Source organism: Colias eurytheme, chromosome 4 (genome assembly GCF_061535395.1).
Source record: "Colias eurytheme isolate Ceu_HAF_F1 chromosome 4, ilColEury1 Martin Lab GWU primary, whole genome shotgun sequence".
NCBI lineage: Eukaryota > Metazoa > Arthropoda > Insecta > Lepidoptera > Pieridae > Colias > Colias eurytheme.
Window position 1 is genome coordinate 9,599,557 of NC_142983.1, and position 22,553 is coordinate 9,622,109.

General features: G+C 32.5%; 2 protein-coding genes across 3 annotated transcripts in view; both read left to right on the forward strand.

Annotated features, from left to right (window-relative positions):
* Positions 1–22,553, forward strand: part of LOC149909146 (UDP-glucosyltransferase 2-like) — a 28,309-nt gene that overhangs the window by 1,616 nt on the left and 4,140 nt on the right. The window contains exons 1-2 of one of the 2 annotated variants that reach the window (XM_090101380.1): positions 14,481–15,527; positions 18,973–19,198. In XM_090101380.1, coding sequence (XP_089957506.1) covers positions 14,673–15,527; positions 18,973–19,198 — 1,081 coding nt within the window. In that variant the 5' untranslated portion in view covers positions 14,481–14,672. Of the gene's footprint in view, positions 1–14,480; positions 15,528–18,972; positions 19,199–22,553 lie in introns of those variants that run through there. The other variant, XM_090101379.1, reaches the window with a different exon arrangement.
* On the forward strand, positions 7,459–8,479 carry LOC149909147 (UDP-glucosyltransferase 2-like). The gene is made up of 2 exons (XM_090101489.1): positions 7,459–8,350; positions 8,468–8,479. Exons 1-2 carry the CDS (start codon positions 7,499–7,501, stop codon positions 8,477–8,479), a joined length of 864 nt encoding a protein of 287 aa, XP_089957615.1. The 5' UTR covers positions 7,459–7,498.

Sequence of the window (22,553 nt, forward strand, 5' to 3'; positions counted from 1 at the left end):
CTGTATTAGATACGCCATCGAAGGATATCAAAAAATGACATACAAGTTTTGAATACGATTGAGTGATAACCGAATACATGATACATTGAGCCGTCGTTTAGGTGAATTTATCAGATAAAGAGTAATTATGTAAAAATATAATCCATATAAATGCAGTATTGTACACAATTTTGGAGAAAATATAGCTTGCTAGTGATACAGTGAGTGAATATCTAACACAATGCGTTCTATACTCGTTATATTATTTTCGATTATAACTTTTGCAAACAATGTTTACGGTGCGCGAATCCTAGGACTCTTTCCTCATCCTGGAAAAAGTCATCATATGGTCTTCGATCCACTTTTAAGGCAATTAGCTCTACGTGGTCACCAAGTTACCGTTGCATCATTTTTCCCCTTAAAAGAACCTATCGCGAATTATACGGACATAAGTTTTCAAGACCTCATAGAAACAGGCACTCAGGAATTAATTGATATTTCAGTTATACCAGAACCAAATTTCATAACAAGAAGTACTGTGGGTCAATTTATAGAAGTATGGGCCATTTCCAAAACGATGGGAACATTGGTTTCTGGTATATGTGAGAAAGCTGTACGATATGCGCCGCTAGTCGCTGCTGTACAAAACGATTATGACATTGTTCTAGTTGAAGCTTTTATAAGTGATTGTATGCTCGGATTACTGCACGTACATGGAATAAAAGTTCCGATCATTGGTTTGTCGTCAAGTTTAATGTTGCCGTGGTTCTATGATCGCTTTGGTCTTTTTTACAATCCGGCATACCTCCCAATAACATATACCCCCAAAAAGGGCCGGTTTACACTTATGGAGAAAATGACGAACACGTTTCTTCTTGCTATGCTACACTTTGGGGTGTCTGCTTTCCATCGGATGGAGAAGACGATGATAGAAAAGCATTACGGCGTTGAAGTGCCCTTGCAAGAATTGTCAACGAACATGAGCTTGATTTTGGTGAATACACATTTTACATTTAATGGAGAAAAGCCTTTAGTTCCTGCTATAGTCGAAGTTGGTGGTATGCACTTAAATCACACAAAAGCAGCTGTACCCAAGGTAATGAGTATTCATACATTATTAATTTATTGAAGTGAAACTTCTTTATCCCCTTACCGCATACAAATCCATATATGGACGACGAAGTTCAAGAATTTTTTATAGGCTAACTATAAACAATATCTAAAAAAACTACCTTACATCTTAAACAGCATTTCATCGAGAATTGGAATGTAATTAATTTATACAGTGTAAATGTTATCCATCAGATATATTATAGATTTAGTCTAGCGCGTGCGACGGTTTGGGTGCGCGGAAAAAACCGTGATTTTCAAATTAAGATTTCAATATCAAAAAGGTGAGTAAAGCCATGAAAAAAAATATTAATTCATTCTTTAGTCTTTCTAAAATAAGGTAAAACATTTGGTTTGGTTGTTTTTTTGCTTTAATCATGTTTTTTTGTACTTTTCCAAATCTGTCATATTTGGCTTGTTATGCATTCAAGGATACTTTTACTGATTGTTCCAGTATCGATTCCTGGACACTTTTATCTCACTGCTAAGCATGTAAATATCATATCATCATCAATAAATACAGACACATGGTATATGCCACTGTATGATTTTTAATTAGCCGTTTCAGAGCAAATGCGAAAGTCAGGGAAAGCTCTTATTACCAAAAGACGTGGTCGTCTCTCAAAAACTTAGGAACATCGGCATCTCTGGAGTCTCCTCAGTATTCCTGACTCGCCAATTGCCCAAAAAAGCTACGAAAAACTCCTGCAAGACATCTAGATTTTCACTTTGATTCTGTACGATCTGATGGGATTAGTCATTACCCAATTTGGAAGAAGAACACCCGTCAGCTATGCATATATTGTTCCAATTTCGTTCCTTCATGTTATGTGAAAAATATAAAGTGTTTTTATGTTATAATGACAAACGTAAATGTTTTAAGCAATTTCAATTGTATAAGTTGGCTGTGATTCTGGGTGTTATTTAGGTATCCATATAAAGTATAGTCAACTCATCTAATTCTGTGACAAAACAGAATATGAAAAAAAAAGCAGGTTAAACTTCATAAATTTTATTTTTATTTTTAATAGGAACATTAATCAATCTTCTATTTATCATATGGAACAAGTGTAATCTTAACACATATGAATTAACTCAGCGTAAAATGAGCTTAATCAAACCGCGATGACTTGTCTAATTCTGTGACAATCACCATAATTCGGTGATAGTACTTCTCTAATTCTGTTATAACCGAATTATGCGAGTATTTATTATTTTTTAACACAAAAGTAAAAAAAAATACAATAAATAAAAAATATAAACATATTGAAAGTAATAATTATGTTTTTATTAATCAACGAGATAATATCAAAAGAAGGGAACAATAAAAAACAATATTGGACTTTATAATTGTTTGTGTGTACAGACTCATTTTTGACTGCAGAATACTTTGAATTGCGAATGTCAGGGTTGTTTCATTATATTTTCTATTTTTATTTTTGTCTTCCTCCATGCTGTCTAAAATAAAAAAATAACTCACTTAATTATGTTATAAAAAAAATAACGGACTTTTTTAAAATGCTTGAAAGCGATCCTACTTTTTTACCTGAGTAAAAATAAATATTTTCTGACTTAAACGACTAACGTATACGTACTGAAAACAATTATTAATACACGAATTGAAAATAATAAAAAATTGCTTGGTTAATTCGGTGACACTGTTTTGAGTTGCAATCTTGAGAATCGTTAACTTTTTGAACCCAGGAAATAAGGTATTATGCAAAAACAAATGAAAAATTACTAAAACCTTTATCGGTATCAACAAGAATATGTTTTTAACAATTAATTGTCAAAGTATCATGAACTTACACTCACCTTTTCTATTTAAAATTAATTAAATAATGACAGCACAGTTGCATGCTATCGGTGAAGCGTCAAACATGGCGGGCGCAGTGACAAATCCCGTGATTGTTACTATCTCACCCGCACGATTTTAACCAAAATTTGTACACAAAAAGAAGCTTTATTACCATACCATAGGGTTAATTTTAATGTATTGTATTTTACTCCTATAACGCTGTAAAAGAGTCCAAACGTTGTATCTCCGAATTAAGTGAGTCACATAATTAGGTGAGTTTACCCTACTAACATTTCGCCCGCGGCCTCACCCGCACTTTCAAAGAAAGCCCCGCATAGTTCCCGTTCCCGTAGGATTTCCGGGATAAAACCTATCCTATGTGTTAGTCCAAGTTACCCTCTATATTATGTGTGCTAAATTTCATTAAAGTCGGTTCAGTAATATTTGTGTGAAAGAGTAACAAACAAACACATACACATACATCCACCCTCACAAACTTTCGCATTTATAATATTAGTAGGAAAGGATTTATGTAAAATATATGTAGTATATCAGTTGACTTAGCATTCAGGATACAAGCCTAAGTTTAGTTTGGGGCTTAGCAACCATGTGTGTGAAATTAGTACGGAATATAATTTTATTTTATTAATTAGACACTTTTTTCTAATTGCATACGAAGCCATATATTATTATGACAGAAAAAATATAACGAACACTGCATACGAGTCCATATATGGCGCCGTTTCATATTTTCTATAATATAAGTAAATAATTTTTTTTCTCAATTTGATCTTATAATGTAAGGTCTAATAAACACTTTTTTGCAAAAAAATAATTTTTATTTCATCTCCTTAATAATTCATGCAATAAGGGGTTATTGGGGTTGAAAAAAAATTCAGTGTAACATTTTTTTGTTACGCGTGACTTTTTCCGTTACGCGCCATTTTTTCTTATCCCTACCTCGCGTGATTCGACGTACCTATTTCTGTAAAGTTGCATACTTATAGTAAATTATTTTTTGAAAAATAAGGTCACAAGGAAGTTTCCCTTCTAACGTGTGTGTTTCTAGATTGACGTTTGATTACGACGACGACGACGATTGATTACGTCAATCTCATACATTCATAATCTATTCCACAGATCTATTCTGTTGAACTTTACGCTAATAGAAAGCCACTTGTCTAGGGGGGCTGTTCCTGTCGCTTGTCGTGGGTTCGTACGGGTAGCGTTTAGCTTCTATGTATTATGTATTCTGTGGTACGGGTTGATTTTTTAGACTATTCAGTATTCGATATCTTTCATGATTTCGTGGTATCGTAGAGATTTCGTGAAATTTCTGACATTCACATTTCAAAAATTATTTCAAGAGCAGAAAATTTCTTCATCAAATATTCGTCACATCACTATCATCATCACTACATAGTATAAAACAAAGTCGATTTCCCTGTCCCTATGTCCTTATGTCCCTATGTCCCTTTGTACGCTTAAATCTTTGAAACTACGCAACGGATTTTGATGCGGTTTTTTTTAATAGATAGAGTGATTCAAGAGGAAGGTTTATATGTATAATAACATCCATTAAATAAACTCAAACTCAAACTCAAACTCAAACATTTATTTATTCAATTAGACTTCTTAAAGAAGCACTTTTGAAACGTCATTACATATTTTAAAATTTACCACCGATTCGGAAAGCAGTATCTACGGAGAAGAACCGGCAAGAAACTCCATAGTTGCTCTTTTAAATCATGTCAGTTTTACAATTTTACAAAATACATATGTAACAACATATAAGTATTGTAATAACATGCCAAAGAACTGTCCTGTGGTTTTTACGCGACAACCCTCCATGGGTTTTTATCGTCCATATATTCCTGAATACTGTAGTACGCTCTCTGAACTAGTACATTTTTTATATAAGTTTTAAATTTAGAACTACTAAACTCTTTAATATTATGAGGAATTCTATTGTAAAAGCGTATACCTTGACCCATAAATGAATTTTTAACTTTAGCTAATCGGAAAAATGGCATTTCAATTCTATTTCTGTTCCTTGTGCCATAATAGTGGAGAAGTACTGTTATTTTTGAGGTTTCTAAAGTGATGTCGTAAAAAATTACATTTTTTCCGCTTACATTGCAAACGCAGGCTGAACCCTACGAGTTTTATCAAAATAATGTACTAAGTATTATACACATTGAAAAGGTCTATAGAAAAGTCCGCGATGGTATATGTCTATCTCTTATGGATAACCCACAATAACATTTTTTTGTCATTTACTTTTTACGAAAAATAATGGCTAATTTTCGATGCGATTTTAACCAATACAGCATTAATCCTTAACCAATTAAATACCTTGAATACATTGTTCGTTTAATATAAATCTATATGGCCCTTTACACCGTATGATTTAAGTGAATATTTTCGAAGATATTACAGATTTAAAAATTGCGGGACGTAGCGTTTGCGGCGGTACCGGCCGGCCGCCAGGCTATCTATACGAAGTCGGAGCGGGCCGCTATGTTTTTATATATGTCACGGCTAAAGGTAGGTGAGAACATAAACTTAAGATTAGCCGGCTAAACTTAGGTTTATTTTCGACGAGGTGTTAATGTTAGTTTGTTCTATCTTTAGCCGGCTAAACTTAAGTGTAACCGCAGGCCCGTGGCTAAAAATGTCGGGGTGGGTAGATTTGGTTAGCGCCGGGCCGGTGGAGGGCTTGAGGGGCCCGCACAGTGCCAGAAAACACTCGCCCTGTTCCTTACATGTATTATAGTAACCAAATCTACCCACCCCGACTCAGGGCAGAAAGCTGGTGGCTAGGTTAGGTTAGGTTAGAACTCTTAAGACCCGCACGAGCCGAGCGAGCGCAGCGAGCGTGCTGCGGCAGCAGCCGGCGAAGTGCCAGAAAACACTCGCCCTGTTCCTTACATGTATTATAGTAACCAAATCTACCCACCCCGACATTTTTAGCCACGGGCCTGCGGTTACACTTAAGTTTAGCCGGCTAAAGATAGAACAAACTAACATTAACACCTCGTCGAAAATAAACCTAAGTTTAGCCGGCTAATCTTAAGTTTATGTTCTCACCTACCTTTAGCCGTAACATATACAACGTTCACAGTTTTTCTGTAGTGTATTTAGTATCAGCATTGCACCCGTGCGAAGCCGGGGCGGGTCGCTAGTTAACTATAAAGTGACATTAAATATTTAAAAATCCACCAGCAAAGTAACATGCTACTTACACTCACATTGATATATTGATGTTCGTTGTCTCACTAAACCTCGAGAATGGCCAATTTTGAGATTTAAATATTTGTAAATCGTTAAACAGTGAGCAACATAATAATAATAATACGCAACGAAAAATATTTTACGCTAATATGTTCCTAGTGATATGCAGTTCGGCGGGTTATCTAGGAAAGAATAAACTAATAAAATATTTTCACATGAATCTATCCCAACAAAAATCGCATGAAACTTGAAATATCGCTTTTCATTTAGAACTACTACTGAGCTACATTAATATAATATATATTTACCGCTTTATTTTTATATGTACCTAATATGCAAACACAAAAAAGAGAAAATAAGTCATTTATGCTATTAATAATTTCACAGGCGTTATTATTGTATGTATTAGGTAGGTATACACTATACACATTCATAACAGCAGTATTTATATTAAAAAAAAACTACAGTTTATCTTTCTAATATGAACAGGGTCAGTATATTTTTGGTTTTCAACGGCTTTCTAAGTTCTGAACACGTTTGAAGGTGATAGTGGGCGAACTTAATAATTTATCATTAACGGAATCTGAAAATAGGTATTTACATTCTATACTTGTTTAACATACCTATAAGGATCACACCGATCGAATGTTTTCGATTATAGCTGTGATTGTTTGTCCTATAATGTCATAGTAGGTACAGTTACTTCATAAGATGGATGGAATAAAAAGCTTCATAAAAAGTTACCCACTTCGTTGCCCGTATAGCCCGTTATTTTTGTATCCCTCCAGTTATTTTTTTTTTTAATTGTTTTCCGACTTCCGCTTTTCTTGATGCTACGAACCTACGATCTTCTCCTTTTGGATAGTGTACCCTAATAAAATTTTTACGAATACTACAGTATTTTTTGTTTTGTGTTTTGTAATTTGTATCAATGTGTTCGTGACATGTGAGTAGTGTAGGTATTATCATAATTTTTTTGCGCAAATATACGCTACCCAGATGCTTTTCGTCCCAATTTTAATATATTTTCATATATTTTATGCATTTTTTCGCTGATAATTTTCGACAGTGAAAATAATAATTTTCGTGGAGATTCGACGCATAGGTGATAGGTTTCATACAATGAATTGGCACATTCCATACACCGCATTACGCACTCCATAGAAGAATATCAAAATGATATACAAATTTTGAAGATTGGTGATAACGGAATGAAACAGGATTATCAGTTTTTTTGAACTATATTGAAGCGTCGTTTAGGTCAATTTATCAGATAAAGAATAATAATATAAAAATATAATCATATAAAATATATGCAGTATTAAAAACAAGTCGGGTCAAACAGCTTGTGATACAGTGAGTGAATATCTAATCACCATGCGTTCTATACTCGTTATAATTTCGATTGTAACTTTTACAAACAATGTTTACGGTGCGAGAATTTTAGGACTCTTTCCACATCCTGGAAAAAGTCATCATATGGTGTTCGATCCACTTTTAAAGCAATTAGCTCAACGTGGTCACCAAGTTACCGTCGCATCGTTTTTCCCCTTAAAAGAACCCATCGCGAATTATACGGATATAAGTTTTCGAGACATCATTGACACAGGCACTCAAGAGTTGCTCGATCTTTCAGTTATATCAGAACCAAATTTCGTAACAAATAGCATTGTGGGTAAAATTATAGAAATAACGGCGCTTTTCAAGATGATGGAAACAATGGCTTGTGGTGTGTGTGAGAAAGCAGTGGGATTTCCACAGCTAGTTGCTGCTCTACAAAAGGATTATGATATAGTTCTGGTCGAAGCTTTTATTAGTGATTGTATGCTCGGATTGCTTCACGTACATGGAATAAAAGTTCCGATAATTGGTTTGTCATCGAGTATAATATTGCCTTGGTACTATGATCGCTTTGGACTTTTCTACAATCCGGCATACCTACCAGTAGGATTTCAGCCCAAACAGGAACGGTTTACGTTCATGGAAAAAATAACCAACACGGTTTTACTTATGATGTCAAACTTGTGGCTGTCTTCATTTCATGGGGAAGAGATGAAGATGATAGAAAGGCAATACGGCGTAGAAGTGCCGTTGCATGAATTATCTAAGAATATGAGTTTGATGTTGGTGAATACGCATTTCTCCTTTAATGGTGAAAAGCCTTCAGTTCCTGCGATTGTCGAAGTTGGTGGTATGCACTTAAATCACACAAGAACAGCTCTACCCACGGTAAGTTATATATGCAAATCATATTAATATTCCTTCTTCCTGTAGTTCCCCTCTAGTTTTTCAGTTAAGTCTTGATAAACAATACAGCAATAATAAAAAAATCCTCCATTTCTACAGATAATAATATAACGTTCAACGGCTTTCTAAATTTCTTAATATTTTTAAGGTGTGATAATGATAGTGGGCGAAACATGGGCGAACCTAATTTGTCAATAACGGAATATTAAGCTTCATCACTACATAGTATAAAACAAAGTCGCTTTCCCTGTCCCTATGTCCCTATGTCCCTATGTCCCTTTGTACGCTTAAATCTTTGAAAGTACGCAACGGATTTTGATGCAGTTATTTTTAATAGATAGAGTGATTCAAGAGGAAGGTTTATATGTATAATAACATCCATTAAATAGTGGAGAAGTACTGTTATTTTTGAGGTTTCTAATGTGATGTCGTAAAAAATTAGGTACATTTTTTTCCGCTTACATTGCAAACGCAGGCTGAACCCTACGAGTTTTATCAAAATAATGTAAGTATTATGTTATTAATCTAAGTATTATGCACATTGAAAAGGTCTACAGAAAAGTCCGCGATGGTTTATGTCTATCTCTTATGGATAACCCACAATAACTTTTTTTTGTCATTTAATTTTTACGACAAATAATGGCTAATTTTCGATGCGATTTTAACCAATACAGCATTAATCCTTAACCAATTAAATACCTTCTATGTACATTGTTCATTTAATATAGATCTATATTGCCCTTTACACCGTATGATTTAAGTGAATATTTTCGAAGATATTACAGATTTAAAAAAATAATTTGGAAAATCCAAAAGTGCACGCCTCATAATTTTTTTTTTAATAAATATTTATTAATTATTATTTTTGTTTATTTAATAACAATTAAACCACATCGAATCAGACCCTGAAAAATGAAAGGGTTCTATTCCTGAGCATACTCAAGCCGCAAGCGTAAGAGAAAAAAAAAGACTCGATTAGTAAAGTATTTCGGTCGCTATCGTGTTAACAAGAAAAAGGATCCGCACATACAGACACACGGACGTCCAAGACAGAACTTTTTTAAACTGTTTTTTAACTAGTTTAAATAACAAAAATGACATCAAAAATATCATGAACGTAAAAAATAGTGTTTTTTCTTAATATGTGTGTGTATGTATTATCTTACAAGTGCAATGTATGATACTTATAGACATTTTAAGTTTGAAAAATCAGATGTTTTGCGCGAAGTGACAGTAGTACCCACCTCAACGCTTCGCTTATGAGGCGTGCAATAGTTTGGAAAATCCAAAAGTGCACGCCTCATAAATTTTTTTTAATAATTATTTATTAATTATTATTTTTGTTTATTTAATAACAATTAAACCACATCGAATCAGACCCTGAAAATTGAAAGGGTTCTATTCCTGAGCATACTCAAGCGTAAGAGAAAAAAAAAAAAGACTCGATTAGTAAAGTATTTCGGTCGCTATCGTGTTAACAAGAAAATTCTCCGCACATACAGACACACGGACGTCCAAGACAGAACTTTTTTAAACTGTTTTTTAACTAGTTTAAATAACAAAAATGACATCAAAAATATCATGAATGTTAAAAATAGTGTTTTTTCTTAATATGTGTGTGTATGTATTATCTTACAAGTGCAATGTATGATACATAAAGACATTTTAAGTTTGAAAAATCACATGTTTTGCGCGAAGTGACAGTAGTACCCACCTCAACGCTTCGCTTATGAGGCGTGCAATTGCGGGACGTAGCGTTTGCGGCGGTACAGGCCGTTCGCCCGTATACAACGTTCACAGTTTTTCTGTAGTGTATTTAGTATCAGCATTGCACCCGTGCGAAGCCGGGGCGGGTCGCTAGTTTAATATAATATGCGATACTCGTGTAACATAATTAAATGAATTAATGGATACGCGATATCGATCAATGGCGATAAGAAATACAATAAAAAATTCGACTGTCACCGTGATTATTTAATTCGTGGACTACAGTTATCTACTTCGTAATATTTATGGAACAAAAAGCTTAACAAGAAGTTGCCTCCCCGTTATTTTTGTATCCACACATTGTATTTCTACAATTCCCCGACTTCCGCGTTTCTTTGGCATAACGATTGTTTTCTCTAAAAGTTGTCAGAGTCATACAGGAAAAAAAAGATCTTCCTGTATGAATGTTAAGTAGCCATAATTAAACAGCATATTAGCTATGAATGCGGGTGAAGTTAGGAAGTACCTATTAAATATTATTTTTAATGAAATATAAATTATCAAAGTTAACAATTTTTTAGTGTATAAATGCAATCGATACGATTGAAAAATGTATGATGCTAAAGCCGAAATTATAATAGAAAATGAATCATAATATTTATTGATATATATATTCCCGAATCCTGCAAGATTTAACAAGGGAAACATCTTTTCATGCGTACGGCATTGTGGTGACGCGACGGTGTGTTAACCTTTAATGTCGTTAACCCTGAAGCGAGCTTGGCCCAATTTAACCTGAAGCATGCTCGTACTGTAATGTAGATCAATGACTTGTGATGTATTGAAATCGTGGTTGTGGTTAACTACAACTGATAAAATTGTTTTGCCTTCGAGATTGTCCAATTGATTTATTTTTATTAGATACTTACGCTTTTATAAGACTTCTAGTAAAAACAACGCACTGGAAAAAAACTGCGATTAAATAGTACCCATTTAATAGTAACGTTCTATTATGTGCTATTATATTATGCGGATTTTAAAAAATTTCCATTTTATAATATTTTACGATTTGTCTACTTTTTTGTCCGAGTAGTTATTTTTTATAGATCTGCCGCAGACGATTATTAAGATAGGTGGGTTGCTACCTAATAAAAATAATTAAATAACTACAATATATTTAACTTTATTGCATCCAAATAAGAAATGAGATGAGTTTCTGAATACGAAACCATGAAAAACTTATTAGCAGTCTTGTTGTTGAGAGTTTAATTGATAAAAAGTCAAATTGGAATTGTTATTAATCAATTTTTAATATCTGGATAAATGGATAAAACATAATATTTTGTTGTTTGCCAAAAAAAAATATTCTCTCTTGCAATAAACCTTATTGTAAGTTACAACAATGATGTTCACGATCATAAAAATCAACACAATAACGACTTTTATCCGAAAACATGAAAGCAAATGCAAGATGAAATCATAACTTCACGTGCAAATAATTCATCACACATTACGAAAGCGAGGCGTTGACCCGCCGAGACCAGTTTGGAAGTCAGGCCAAAGTCAAGGAACAAGGTTTTTGTTGATCGCAACAATCTTACAAATAAACAAATATGCAAATGCCCTCATAATTATATTATCAGACAATTTTTGCACTTAATTTTATTTGATTTAAAATTTTATTACTTTGCGCCCGCGGATCCGTGTGCATCGTCCTTGAACTTCATGATATCGCGAGATACTCGATTAGCATTTTTATTCATGAAACAAAAAGATGGCTTCATCAAAGTGTAACGAAAGACATACATATTCACTTTAACAGTAATAATATTAGGATGAAGCTGTGATGTAACGAATATTCGCATGAGCTTCCGCATTCGTGTTAGTGTATTCGCATTGGTATTTTTATAATTTTTGCGAATCTTTGAAAAATTTGTCTTGAAAAAAATATTGGCCAAGTTGAATTAATTTTATTATTACATGAATAAGTAAGTTAACCTCGTGATAACATTATCACTTATCAGTTTCTACTTTAGATAAATGGCTGGACGTTTAACAATATTGTTATTTCACTTTCAACTTATTTATTTCTCATAGTATTGGTATTCAAAACATTGCTATCTATTATCTTTTTTTACTTGGTTCAAGAGAATGAGGTCAAATTTAGAAATTTCTCAATGGTACGGAAAGTATTTTCGTACCTAATCACTGACCGCGTCCGATAAATTGAAATGTACCTATAGGTATATAGATATGATATTCAAAAATTAAAAATATATTATATATAGAAAAGTTGATTTGCTCGTATATTATTAACAGGAATGGAAAAATTATAAGATGTTGGGTGGTGTTCTTGTTATAAGACATTTCCGCTGGTACAATGTTCCTGAATTTTGATGGTATTATGTATTAATAAAATCTCTTCATGTGGAAACATAGTACTGAACATTGGTACTAGTATTCATTTAACATAACTAAATATCCGTATTCGAATTTGCGGATGTCGGAAGCCATTCGGAAGCAAATATTATCCGCAATGCACCTTAATAATAATCTTTACATCACTAGTATGAACTTACTTTTCAGGGCCACTCCTCATAAAATGAATCTACACGTATCATATTATGAATAGTATCTAGTATATTAATATAGATTCCGAGATACTTTATGACTGTCGTTAATACCTTATCAATTCTACTAATATTTATTCAGTGATTAAGTATACTAACGTATTAAACATACTCCATTAAGAGGTAAAATAAACAGAAAATAATTAAAATGACAACATAAACATGTAAGGGCATTGCATATTCAAGTTCAAGTTGATTATAAAAGTTGAAATCGGTCAAGACATTGGTCTGGCCTACAGATATAATGATCTTCCGTTATAGATCGTGGAAACTGAGCAAACTCAACGAGAACCGGTTCAATTTTCAATGAAAACATACGACATTGATATTGACAATGTATGATGCATACTAGTTTTTGCTCCATACTTTTGTACGGATTAATACATGATTTTATTTCTAATAAGTTATTGAATAGATTTGGTAAAAGTTTTATCTACAGATAGATAGGTAGGTACGTCGCGGTCGGTCTGCGTGCGTTGGTGCGGCAAATGATACACTCTTAGATTTTTGTTTATGTTTTTTTTTTTCTGGTAAGGTAATTCCCAAAACGTGTGCATCGATTTTGACAAAATTTTACTGATAGATTCCTTCAACTATCCCAGATACAAAAATAATACCATAAAATCGGTACGCCCGCGTTGCGTTGCGAGTTACGACTGAGTGCTAAGTTACTAACAGAATCATAGTCTCAATATATGTCTGTGAACAGAATATTCGTATCTGTTTACTGAGTTTGAGACATGAAAGAAAGACAGACACACAAACAAACAAACGCTTTCGCATTTACTAGTAGTAGTAAGGATAAGGCTGAAATTGTAGTTTGTTTTATCTATTAATTATTATCAGGCTGAGGTCGTAATCAATTAGGTAAGTAAGTAGTTATCACTGTTTAAATATCAAGTGAATATGAATAGATTAATCAATAACACGAGATAATTATGTAGTTAGGTACATTATCCAATAAATGGCAAACTTTCTTGTCGTGCTATATATAATGAATACTATGGTATTTAAGATAAATCCTTCTAATGATAAGCTCATTTACATGATAATGTAAATGCGTGCCTTTGTTTTATAAATCACACAAAATCTACTAAATTAAATGTTTTATTAAAAAGCATATTTGTCCAGAAGGTACCTTCTGGAAAAATAGGCTTTTTAATAAAACATACCTACCTACGTAACGGGCCACGGTTCACTACTACTAAAAATATAGAAAGAAAAGCAAAATGTATTCAAAAATATGTAAGATATTTATGTATGTAGTATTTTGTATTAAGCTGTACGTTGGTACCTATTAATTAAAGAAATCAATTAAATGTTCAGATATGTAACTATTAGCACAGACTAATAATCTATTAGTAATTAGTGTTCTATTTAGTAACCTGTGGCCATCGACCTGTGTGGTCGATGCCTGTGGCTCAGGAACCTACAACTTTACGTTTGAAAGCATCGGATTCCCATGATCTTTTTAAGTGGATCTAGAATTGTTAGACTTTTCAATATCAATATTCAGATAATATTTTCAATAACTCAATCTATCTAAGTACTTACTTGATTTTGCTCCACTTACATTATCAGATATTCAGATAGTAGATTGCTGCTGTTTGATAGATTACTGCTTCAAATTCTTTTTTGTGTTTGTGTTGGAATAAGGTTTATTATTTCCCGATGTTCTAAAATCAAGAAATAAATAATATAATTTTTTCAGTTATCAATATTTCTCCGCTCGTCGCAAAACGTTCTGTACGCACGTATCTGTTAAACTAAACAGATAATTAAGGTGAAGGTCAGCAAAATCACAACCTATATGTGCCATTAAAACCCAGTTTTCTCATAACACCCGGTCGCAGTCGGATGTCATGTAACCGATTCTGAAAATAGCGTTGGAATTACTCGCACCGTGCAGTCAGCATTACCCCGTCGGCAGTGTTTCGCGCGACTTTGGTCGGAGAAGAGCGTGCGCCATGCGGTCCACGCTAGCGGTGTGCGCGGTCATCGCGTTTCTAAGTTATGCTCACGGCGCGAGGATCCTCGGCCTCTTCCCCCACACCGGAAAAAGCCACCAAATGGTTTTCGAGCCCCTCCTCAAAAAACTTGCGGAGCGCGGTCACCAAATGACCGTCGCTTCTTTCTTCCCCCTTAAAAATCCACCCGCGAACTATACGGAAATCAGCTTCGAAGGCATCGCTGGTCTCGGTGTGGAAACCATAGATTTGGGCTGGTTTGAAAACCTTAACTTAATTTATAAAATACCAATCGTTGGCGAAATTTATAAACAAATTACCGATTTCACCCCTCTATCAGGAATGGCGCTAAATGTTTGCGGGAAGGCAATCGATTGGCCCCCGCTCATCGACGCGCTGAAGAAAGAATATGATATTGTTATTTTAGAAAATTTCAATAGTGATTGCATGCTTGGATTGTTGCATGTGTATGGAATTAAAGTGCCGGTTATTTCGCTATCGTCGTCCAATGTGTTGCCCTGGGCGACCGAGCGTATCGGTGCTGTGGACAATCCATCTTACCTTCCAGTGGTTAGTGCCGAATGGACGGCCCCTTTTACGTTTATGGAAAAAATGAAAAATACTTTCCTACACTTTTTCTTTAAATTGTGGTATTTCTATGATATTCAAGAGAAAGAGAGGGCAGTGATCGAAAAGTTTTATGGCAGTAAAGTGCCCCTGTACGAACTATCGAAAAATATAACCTTGATGATGATAAATACATTTTATCCCTTAAATGGTGTGAGGCCCTTGCTACCAGGATTTGTTGAAGTGGGTGGTATGCATTTAGACAACGGTAGAAAACCCATCCCAGAGGTAAGTAAAAAGTTACGACAATAGTTATAACTAGGTATAAAAGTCATTTGGCAATTATTACTTTTTTTAGAAGTTGTTGAACCATTATCATAATATTTTACTTAACATATTTTTATAGGTCATGACAGGAAGGTTCGTCGCAAAGTTGATAAATATAATATATTTCTGATAAGGTAGTCTAATAAGTAAATAAAATATTAAATTCTCATTTATATTAATAAATTGACTAACGATTTTGATTTGTGAGGGTCAAATAAAAAATATACTTTACAAGATTATTACCAAAAATAACATTTAAATTACACAGCACAGGAAATATATGACATTATTATTTTTATGACATCGATCTTATTTCCTAATTACTTCACTAATTAATGTTAAGATTTGGGTGAACCGTATTATTTATACCTAATCCTATAACAGTTAATCTAATTAGCTACTACAACTACCGACAATGTTTGAATTGTAATTTGTAACACTATACCTAATATAATGTACACAAATTAACAACTTCAGTACATATCAGTACTATAATTATTGTAAGTTTACATTATACCATCTATTATTTGCGGTGCACCATGCATGCACATGCATAGATATTCTGCACATATAACAATAGGTACTGGTTAGCATGTACTGTAATTTCAACAATACGAAATTGTATGTTAGGTACTAAAGGAAGCACTATAGTTATAGGTATATACCTACTATGCGTTTTCTATTATTTTTTATCCTAATACCCACGTTACTAAAAACGGCTCGATAGGACACAGTAGAGTTAGTACCTAGTCCACATTCCACTGCTTTCAGTTTAGCGGTCCGATATGACCCAGGGTTTCTTAAATAATTTCTTCAAATAATAGATAGCAATTTTTATTTATATTTTGCGTCTAGGTAAAAACATTATTATGTACTCTTATTGTTATTTTATAACGCTTAGGTATTTAATTTAGGTATCTGTTTTTGTTTTTAAAAATTACACACACACTGCAAAAAAAAAACAAAAAAAAAATGTAAGATTTCTTAGTCTTTTTATTTAGGTTTCATGGAATAATAATAATCTGCAATATAGATACAATATAGATTATGAAAAAATTGTATATACCTACTTACTATCTTTACTTTACTATCCAATCCTTCTTCAATATCTTCGACATCTTCGCATTATTAAAGTATAGGGATAATCTCAATCGGCAATCCATAGAGAATTTTTACTGTCGTTATCTTCTAGTATAGGTAGGTACGCATTGTGGTATTGATTAGGCGCACGGTGCATCGCAGAATAGGCATCTACATGTAATGGTATCAATCACCAGTCGTTAAATCGAGGCCAAATCTATAGAACGCAGTGGGGCTCGTTTATGAGGAGCATTGTCTAGTCCATAGATGCCACATCCCTAATTTATTTCATCTCAGTAATATTTGAAAGTATGCGTATTAAATACCTACCATGTATTTGTTTTTGTTTGCTTTCAAAAACGTAGCCAAAAATTTGTGAATAAATATTGAGTAGTTACAAGAAAATACTTATTCAAGTATGAAATTTACTTACGATAGATATAATTAGTTACCAAAAATATAACTTACCTATAATATGTACTTAATTGCGAATTTAATGTGAAAATTTCAAAATATCTAAGACTTAAAAACGAAAACAACAGCCCGGAATGTCGATGTATGATCACTATATAATTATATAAGTTACAGCTATAAATAATTGATACTAATAACATTAAACACATTATCAACATTACATTAGGTATACTCATTGTTAATTTCAATTAAGAAGACCCGCCAAAATAACGTTGTGCCACAGATAATATACGATGGTTGGCTTGTTTCCTGCTTATTTGTCTATGGCATTAATGAACACCATAAAGGTGATATTATTAAAACATTAATTAATTTTTATTACAAGTAGGCGACTTAACTTCTGCTCTAAAAATAGTCATTGAATACTATGTAAAACAGCTTTTATAAATTTGACATTTTCAAATAGAAAAAAATAAATATTACTAGTTTTCAAGCACATCATTAATCTTAAGTCGGTTGTCTTGATATTGTGTCGTTTTGAAATTTTTAAATATCATTTATTTGTCTTAGAAATATTCTAGAAGACATTTTTTTTGCAAACCCAATTATTTATCTTTTAAAACACGTATTTTTATAAGATATTACATATTATTCATAATTTAACTATAATATTTTATTTTCTATAACGTTCCACTGCGACTTTAGCTAAAAAAATATAGATTTTTCATTGAGGTATTATTATAGAGAGGACACCTTGAATTTTATTTGTATGCCATTTTTTTTGCAAACCCAATTATTCATCTTTTAAAACACGTGTTTTTTATAAGATATTACATATTATTCATAATTTAACTATAATATTTTATTTTCTATAAGGTTCCACTGCGACATTAGCTAAAAAAATATAGATTTTTCATTGAGGTGATGTTTCATTTTCATTTTCAGCGCAGGGCGGCTAGTGGGTCATACACTTTGTAGATATTCTGATTTCTGCCTCTTATTACTTAAAAATTAAAACCAATCAATGTAAAATTAGATTTTAAATGAATAAGTTCTACATCTTAATGCAATAATTCAAAAGAATGCATTTTTTCTGGCTCTTCGGTGCGTTAATAAATATATTTTTATTACACGCTTTATATTAGCTTCACCTGTATGTTTGTATGTTTGTAACCGACTTCTTTGGGCGCGATTTTGACCCACTAACGGCCAGATTTCGTTCAAACTTTGTAGATTTATTGAGGACCGATGGCAATACACTAATTTGATAAAATTTTCTATTTTTTTAGTTCGGTTTTCTATAAAAAACGTGTTTTTTTAGTTTTATTAAACTATTATTATTTTATTATGTTCCAATCTGATACTTACGCCGCAGTGTACCTATTGTTCGCCAAATTTGTAAACAGCTGTTTGGCCAAGATCATCCAAAGTTTGACCGAAAGATTCTTAAATAAGTTACTAGCATATACATTATTATAGCTAGCTGTAATTGCAATCTGCAATACCTACTGCTACTTTATTTTTATCCACTTTATCACTCGCCAGTGCTGTGGTCAATGATCTGAAATTGTAACCTCATTTCAATATGAATAATGCAAAACAAACCACTCTGCTTGTTTTTCTAATTCTTTGTATGCCATTTATTTTTATTTTCCTCTGTAACTTTTACGTGATATTGGTACCTATTTCAAAAATGAAATTAGAAAGTACCTAGTTCATATTATATAAAAAAAACAAAAAAAAAATTCTACTATCCACTGCCTGATAAAGAACACTAATAATGTTACGATAGTTATCTCCACGTGGATAAATTATTACGAACAACAGCTCAATCCAAATTTAGAGCAGGTATTTCACACCCTTCTCCTTTTAGCAAGTTTGTAGTTTTTTTTAATTTTCCATTTATTTTCAGTATATCGAGCGCTTCATAAACGAGTCGGAACACGGTGTCGTATTATTCAGTTTCGGTTCGTTGATAAAAACATCCACCATCCCAAAATACAAAGAAGAGGTCATCATAAAGGCGCTTTCTAAATTAAAACAGCGGGTTATTTGGAAATATGAAGAGAGCGGAGAAGAGGGAACCCTCACTGGCAACATTTTGAAAGTAAGATGGCTGCCACAGTTTGAACTGTTACGTAAGTAATCTTTTCTTTTGCCCGATCATAATTATATAATTATACAAGCCCCTTGATAATATTAATGTGACATTTATCAAGGCGTTTTTCTTTAACCTTGACATTTGAATAAAAATTCTATTGTTAAATATTTATGTAAATTATTGAATTCAAATGAATCTGGTTGCCAGATGAGGAATTGATAAACGTGGAAATTCAAAAATTTTAATAAATATTTTCCTCATTCAACTGCATTAAAAATTAAAATGTAGTGGACTGTATAGTCCCGGTAGGTATCTACCTAGTTGTAGATAATATAAACTCATTATTAAATTTAATACATTTATCATTACATTTCCGAGGCATAATTTCGGTTATTGAAATAAATTATAGGCATGAATCAAATGAAATTATTGATTGCGTTGTTTTATCAAGCAATCGAGTGCATTTTGCTACGTAATCCTCCTGTAAGCAAGCGAATCGTGTCTAATATTACATTACAATAATGCACGATACAAAAATATCAAGAAACTACATACATAATTCACGGAAAATGGAGTCCTCACGTAGTACCGCAAAGAAACGTGATTTTAATCCGATTGTTCGGAAGAAACAAATGCGAATGTTCAGCATGAATTTTCCTCTAATCGTAAATTATTTAAAGCTAAAGCTCAATATAAAATTTATATTAATTGCCTTGTGCGTTGTAAAATTACGTCAGAAGCGCAGGGATTTGCACATTTATAGAAAGTGTTGTAGCGTTGCATTAAAACTACTTGTACACAAGATTTCCAACTATGTAATTTAGATAAATACAATTTTGAAGCGATCTTTTAGATTCAATTAGAAGTCAATTGCAATTGGTCTTCGGTTAATTGGTTTGGTCAAAGTCCAATGTCTAGTTTCTTCTTGCCTTATCATCACTAATAGATATTATGTGAATATGAAACAAAAAATATTCTTTAGGATGAAAGTACATTTCATTTCTAATTAAATGAAAAAATTTTATTGAATTCATTTGGATTTTGAATTTGAATAGAAAATAATGAATTCTGAATTCCCTAAAATAATGTTTCAAATAAATTAGTGTTTCCGCATTACGTTTATTTTTACACGCGTCTTGGTCTTGCAAAAATGTTGCCAGACTATCAAACTTTATTATCAATCCTTGACCTACAGGCTACAAGTCAAATTATAACAGCTGGTAAAAAATAAAGAAAATTAACAATCTCTGACCCATATTAGGAGCTGATAATACCATCTCAACTGCATGCTTTGATAATATTTGCCAAAATATTATACCTATACTATGAAATAGGATAACTATATGAAATTTATTCAAAATTTTTCGATCTTAGATCGAATGCATGCAACGACCTTAAAAAAAGTAATTATGCATAATAATAATATCTTTATCAGGATGTCACTGATGGAAAAAAATATAAATTTATTTGATATTCCTTCAATCAAATTTATTTTAACTATCGAACTGTCCGGAAATGGTCCGGTTTAAAAAAAATATTTAAACATTTTCAAGGCAAGAAATCAATCACCAAGATTTCATTTAATTTATAAATATTGTAAAATCTCTAAAAAATGTTGGTTCATATTATTTTTCCCCAAAACAATAACTCACTTCTCACTAAACAAACAAAGTAACAATTTGTATTCAGCTAAATAAATCAGACAAAGTAAAGAAAATTAACACGTCATTATGATTTATAATAATTGACAATCGTCATACATTACACCGTATGACATACGTTACAACTACAGGATAATAAAAATAAAAAATACTTTCAAACAATACAAAGATGAATAGGAAATAAGCAACAATAAGCTCACATTGTAATTCGTATTTACAACGAATAATAAAACGTATGGAGGAAAACTCGTTAAAAACTGTCAAAGGATCGAGGTTCTTCCTAACACAAGATATATGTGCAAAATAGTATTTGCATTAAAAACACGTTAAGGAAATGGTTTCGGGATGTCAAAAGATCTGCTATTAAGTTGATGACATTTAATTGTTCCGAGCACTTTGGACCATAGAGCATTTATTTATTTTAATGGCCTCCTATTAGAAGACACAGTGCTTGTTACAATTGGTTGCCTGTATGCGATAATAGACAACACGACATCATTAGCTGTTGTATTTATAAGCAGTCCATGTACAGGCCTCTTTTATGGATTTAGACTTCAGTTCACAGCGGCTTCAAATTTAGTGTCGGGTATTGTGATCACCATCATGTATTTCTCCAGTATTTGAATATTTTAAAACCAAGTCTTTTAATGACTATTATAGTTTTTAAACTTTCTATTTAAACATTTTGATATTACCCGCTAATGGTAGGTATCTATCCTAAACTCTATCCTAAAACGTCTGCTATGAATCGGTTAATTCAATTTTGCTATATTTTGGTACTGAATGGATCCACCGACCTTAATATAATATTATAAACTCATTTATAAAGTATAAGAATATTCATAGCTATAGCATATGATTATTGAAAAAAAAATTCATAAATCATTAATCTACACCTTCGAGAATCTGCTTTAAATACGACTGACTCACACCATCAAATGCGCCTACTCAATTTTATATCTTTGATAATAATTAGAGAATCAAGTCCTGTTATTATTTTGGAAATAAAACCTGTTTTATATGACTTAAAAGGTAATGTTTTTTTTGTGCTAAATGTGTGCCAAATAAATCATTTTTGTTAGTCGCCGCCTAATAAAGACTAGTTGAAAAATCTCGAATCATCAAAATATCAACTAGATTGTTTGCAATTACAAATAGGCCATATTTGAAATTTAAATGTTGTTTAAATATAATTCCTATTCTGACGTCTTTATTAACAGATTATTTTTATTAAAATTGATCCAGCCGCTTTGCAGTAATTCAGTAACAAACGCACGCGCAAAAGAAATAGACTTGACATAGGAAATGGAATTTTTCCGAAAAGTAAACTTACTAATTGTACTTAGATATTCTAGTTAATCAGTTATTGAGGCAATTAATTATATTCGAACAAAGTAAACAAAAATGCACAATAATATTTACTAGGTATTGATATCGTATTCAAACCATGAACTTCGTCCGAGAGGTCATTGCCACACTTTTCCTGACCGCTTGGACATTGTGTATAAAATGTTTATATGTTATTTTAAGTTTTTTGTGTAGCTGCGACATCAATAATTCTTTATTTTTTCTTCATTAGGTACGGTTTAGGATTTTGATTCATCATTCTATCCTGTTGGTTTAATTGACTTCCAAAAGGTTACCAAGCTGCATCCAACACAAAAAATAACTTTACATCAGCTTACAAGTACTCTAGTACCATGAGTAAAAAATGAATATAAGTAGATAAAT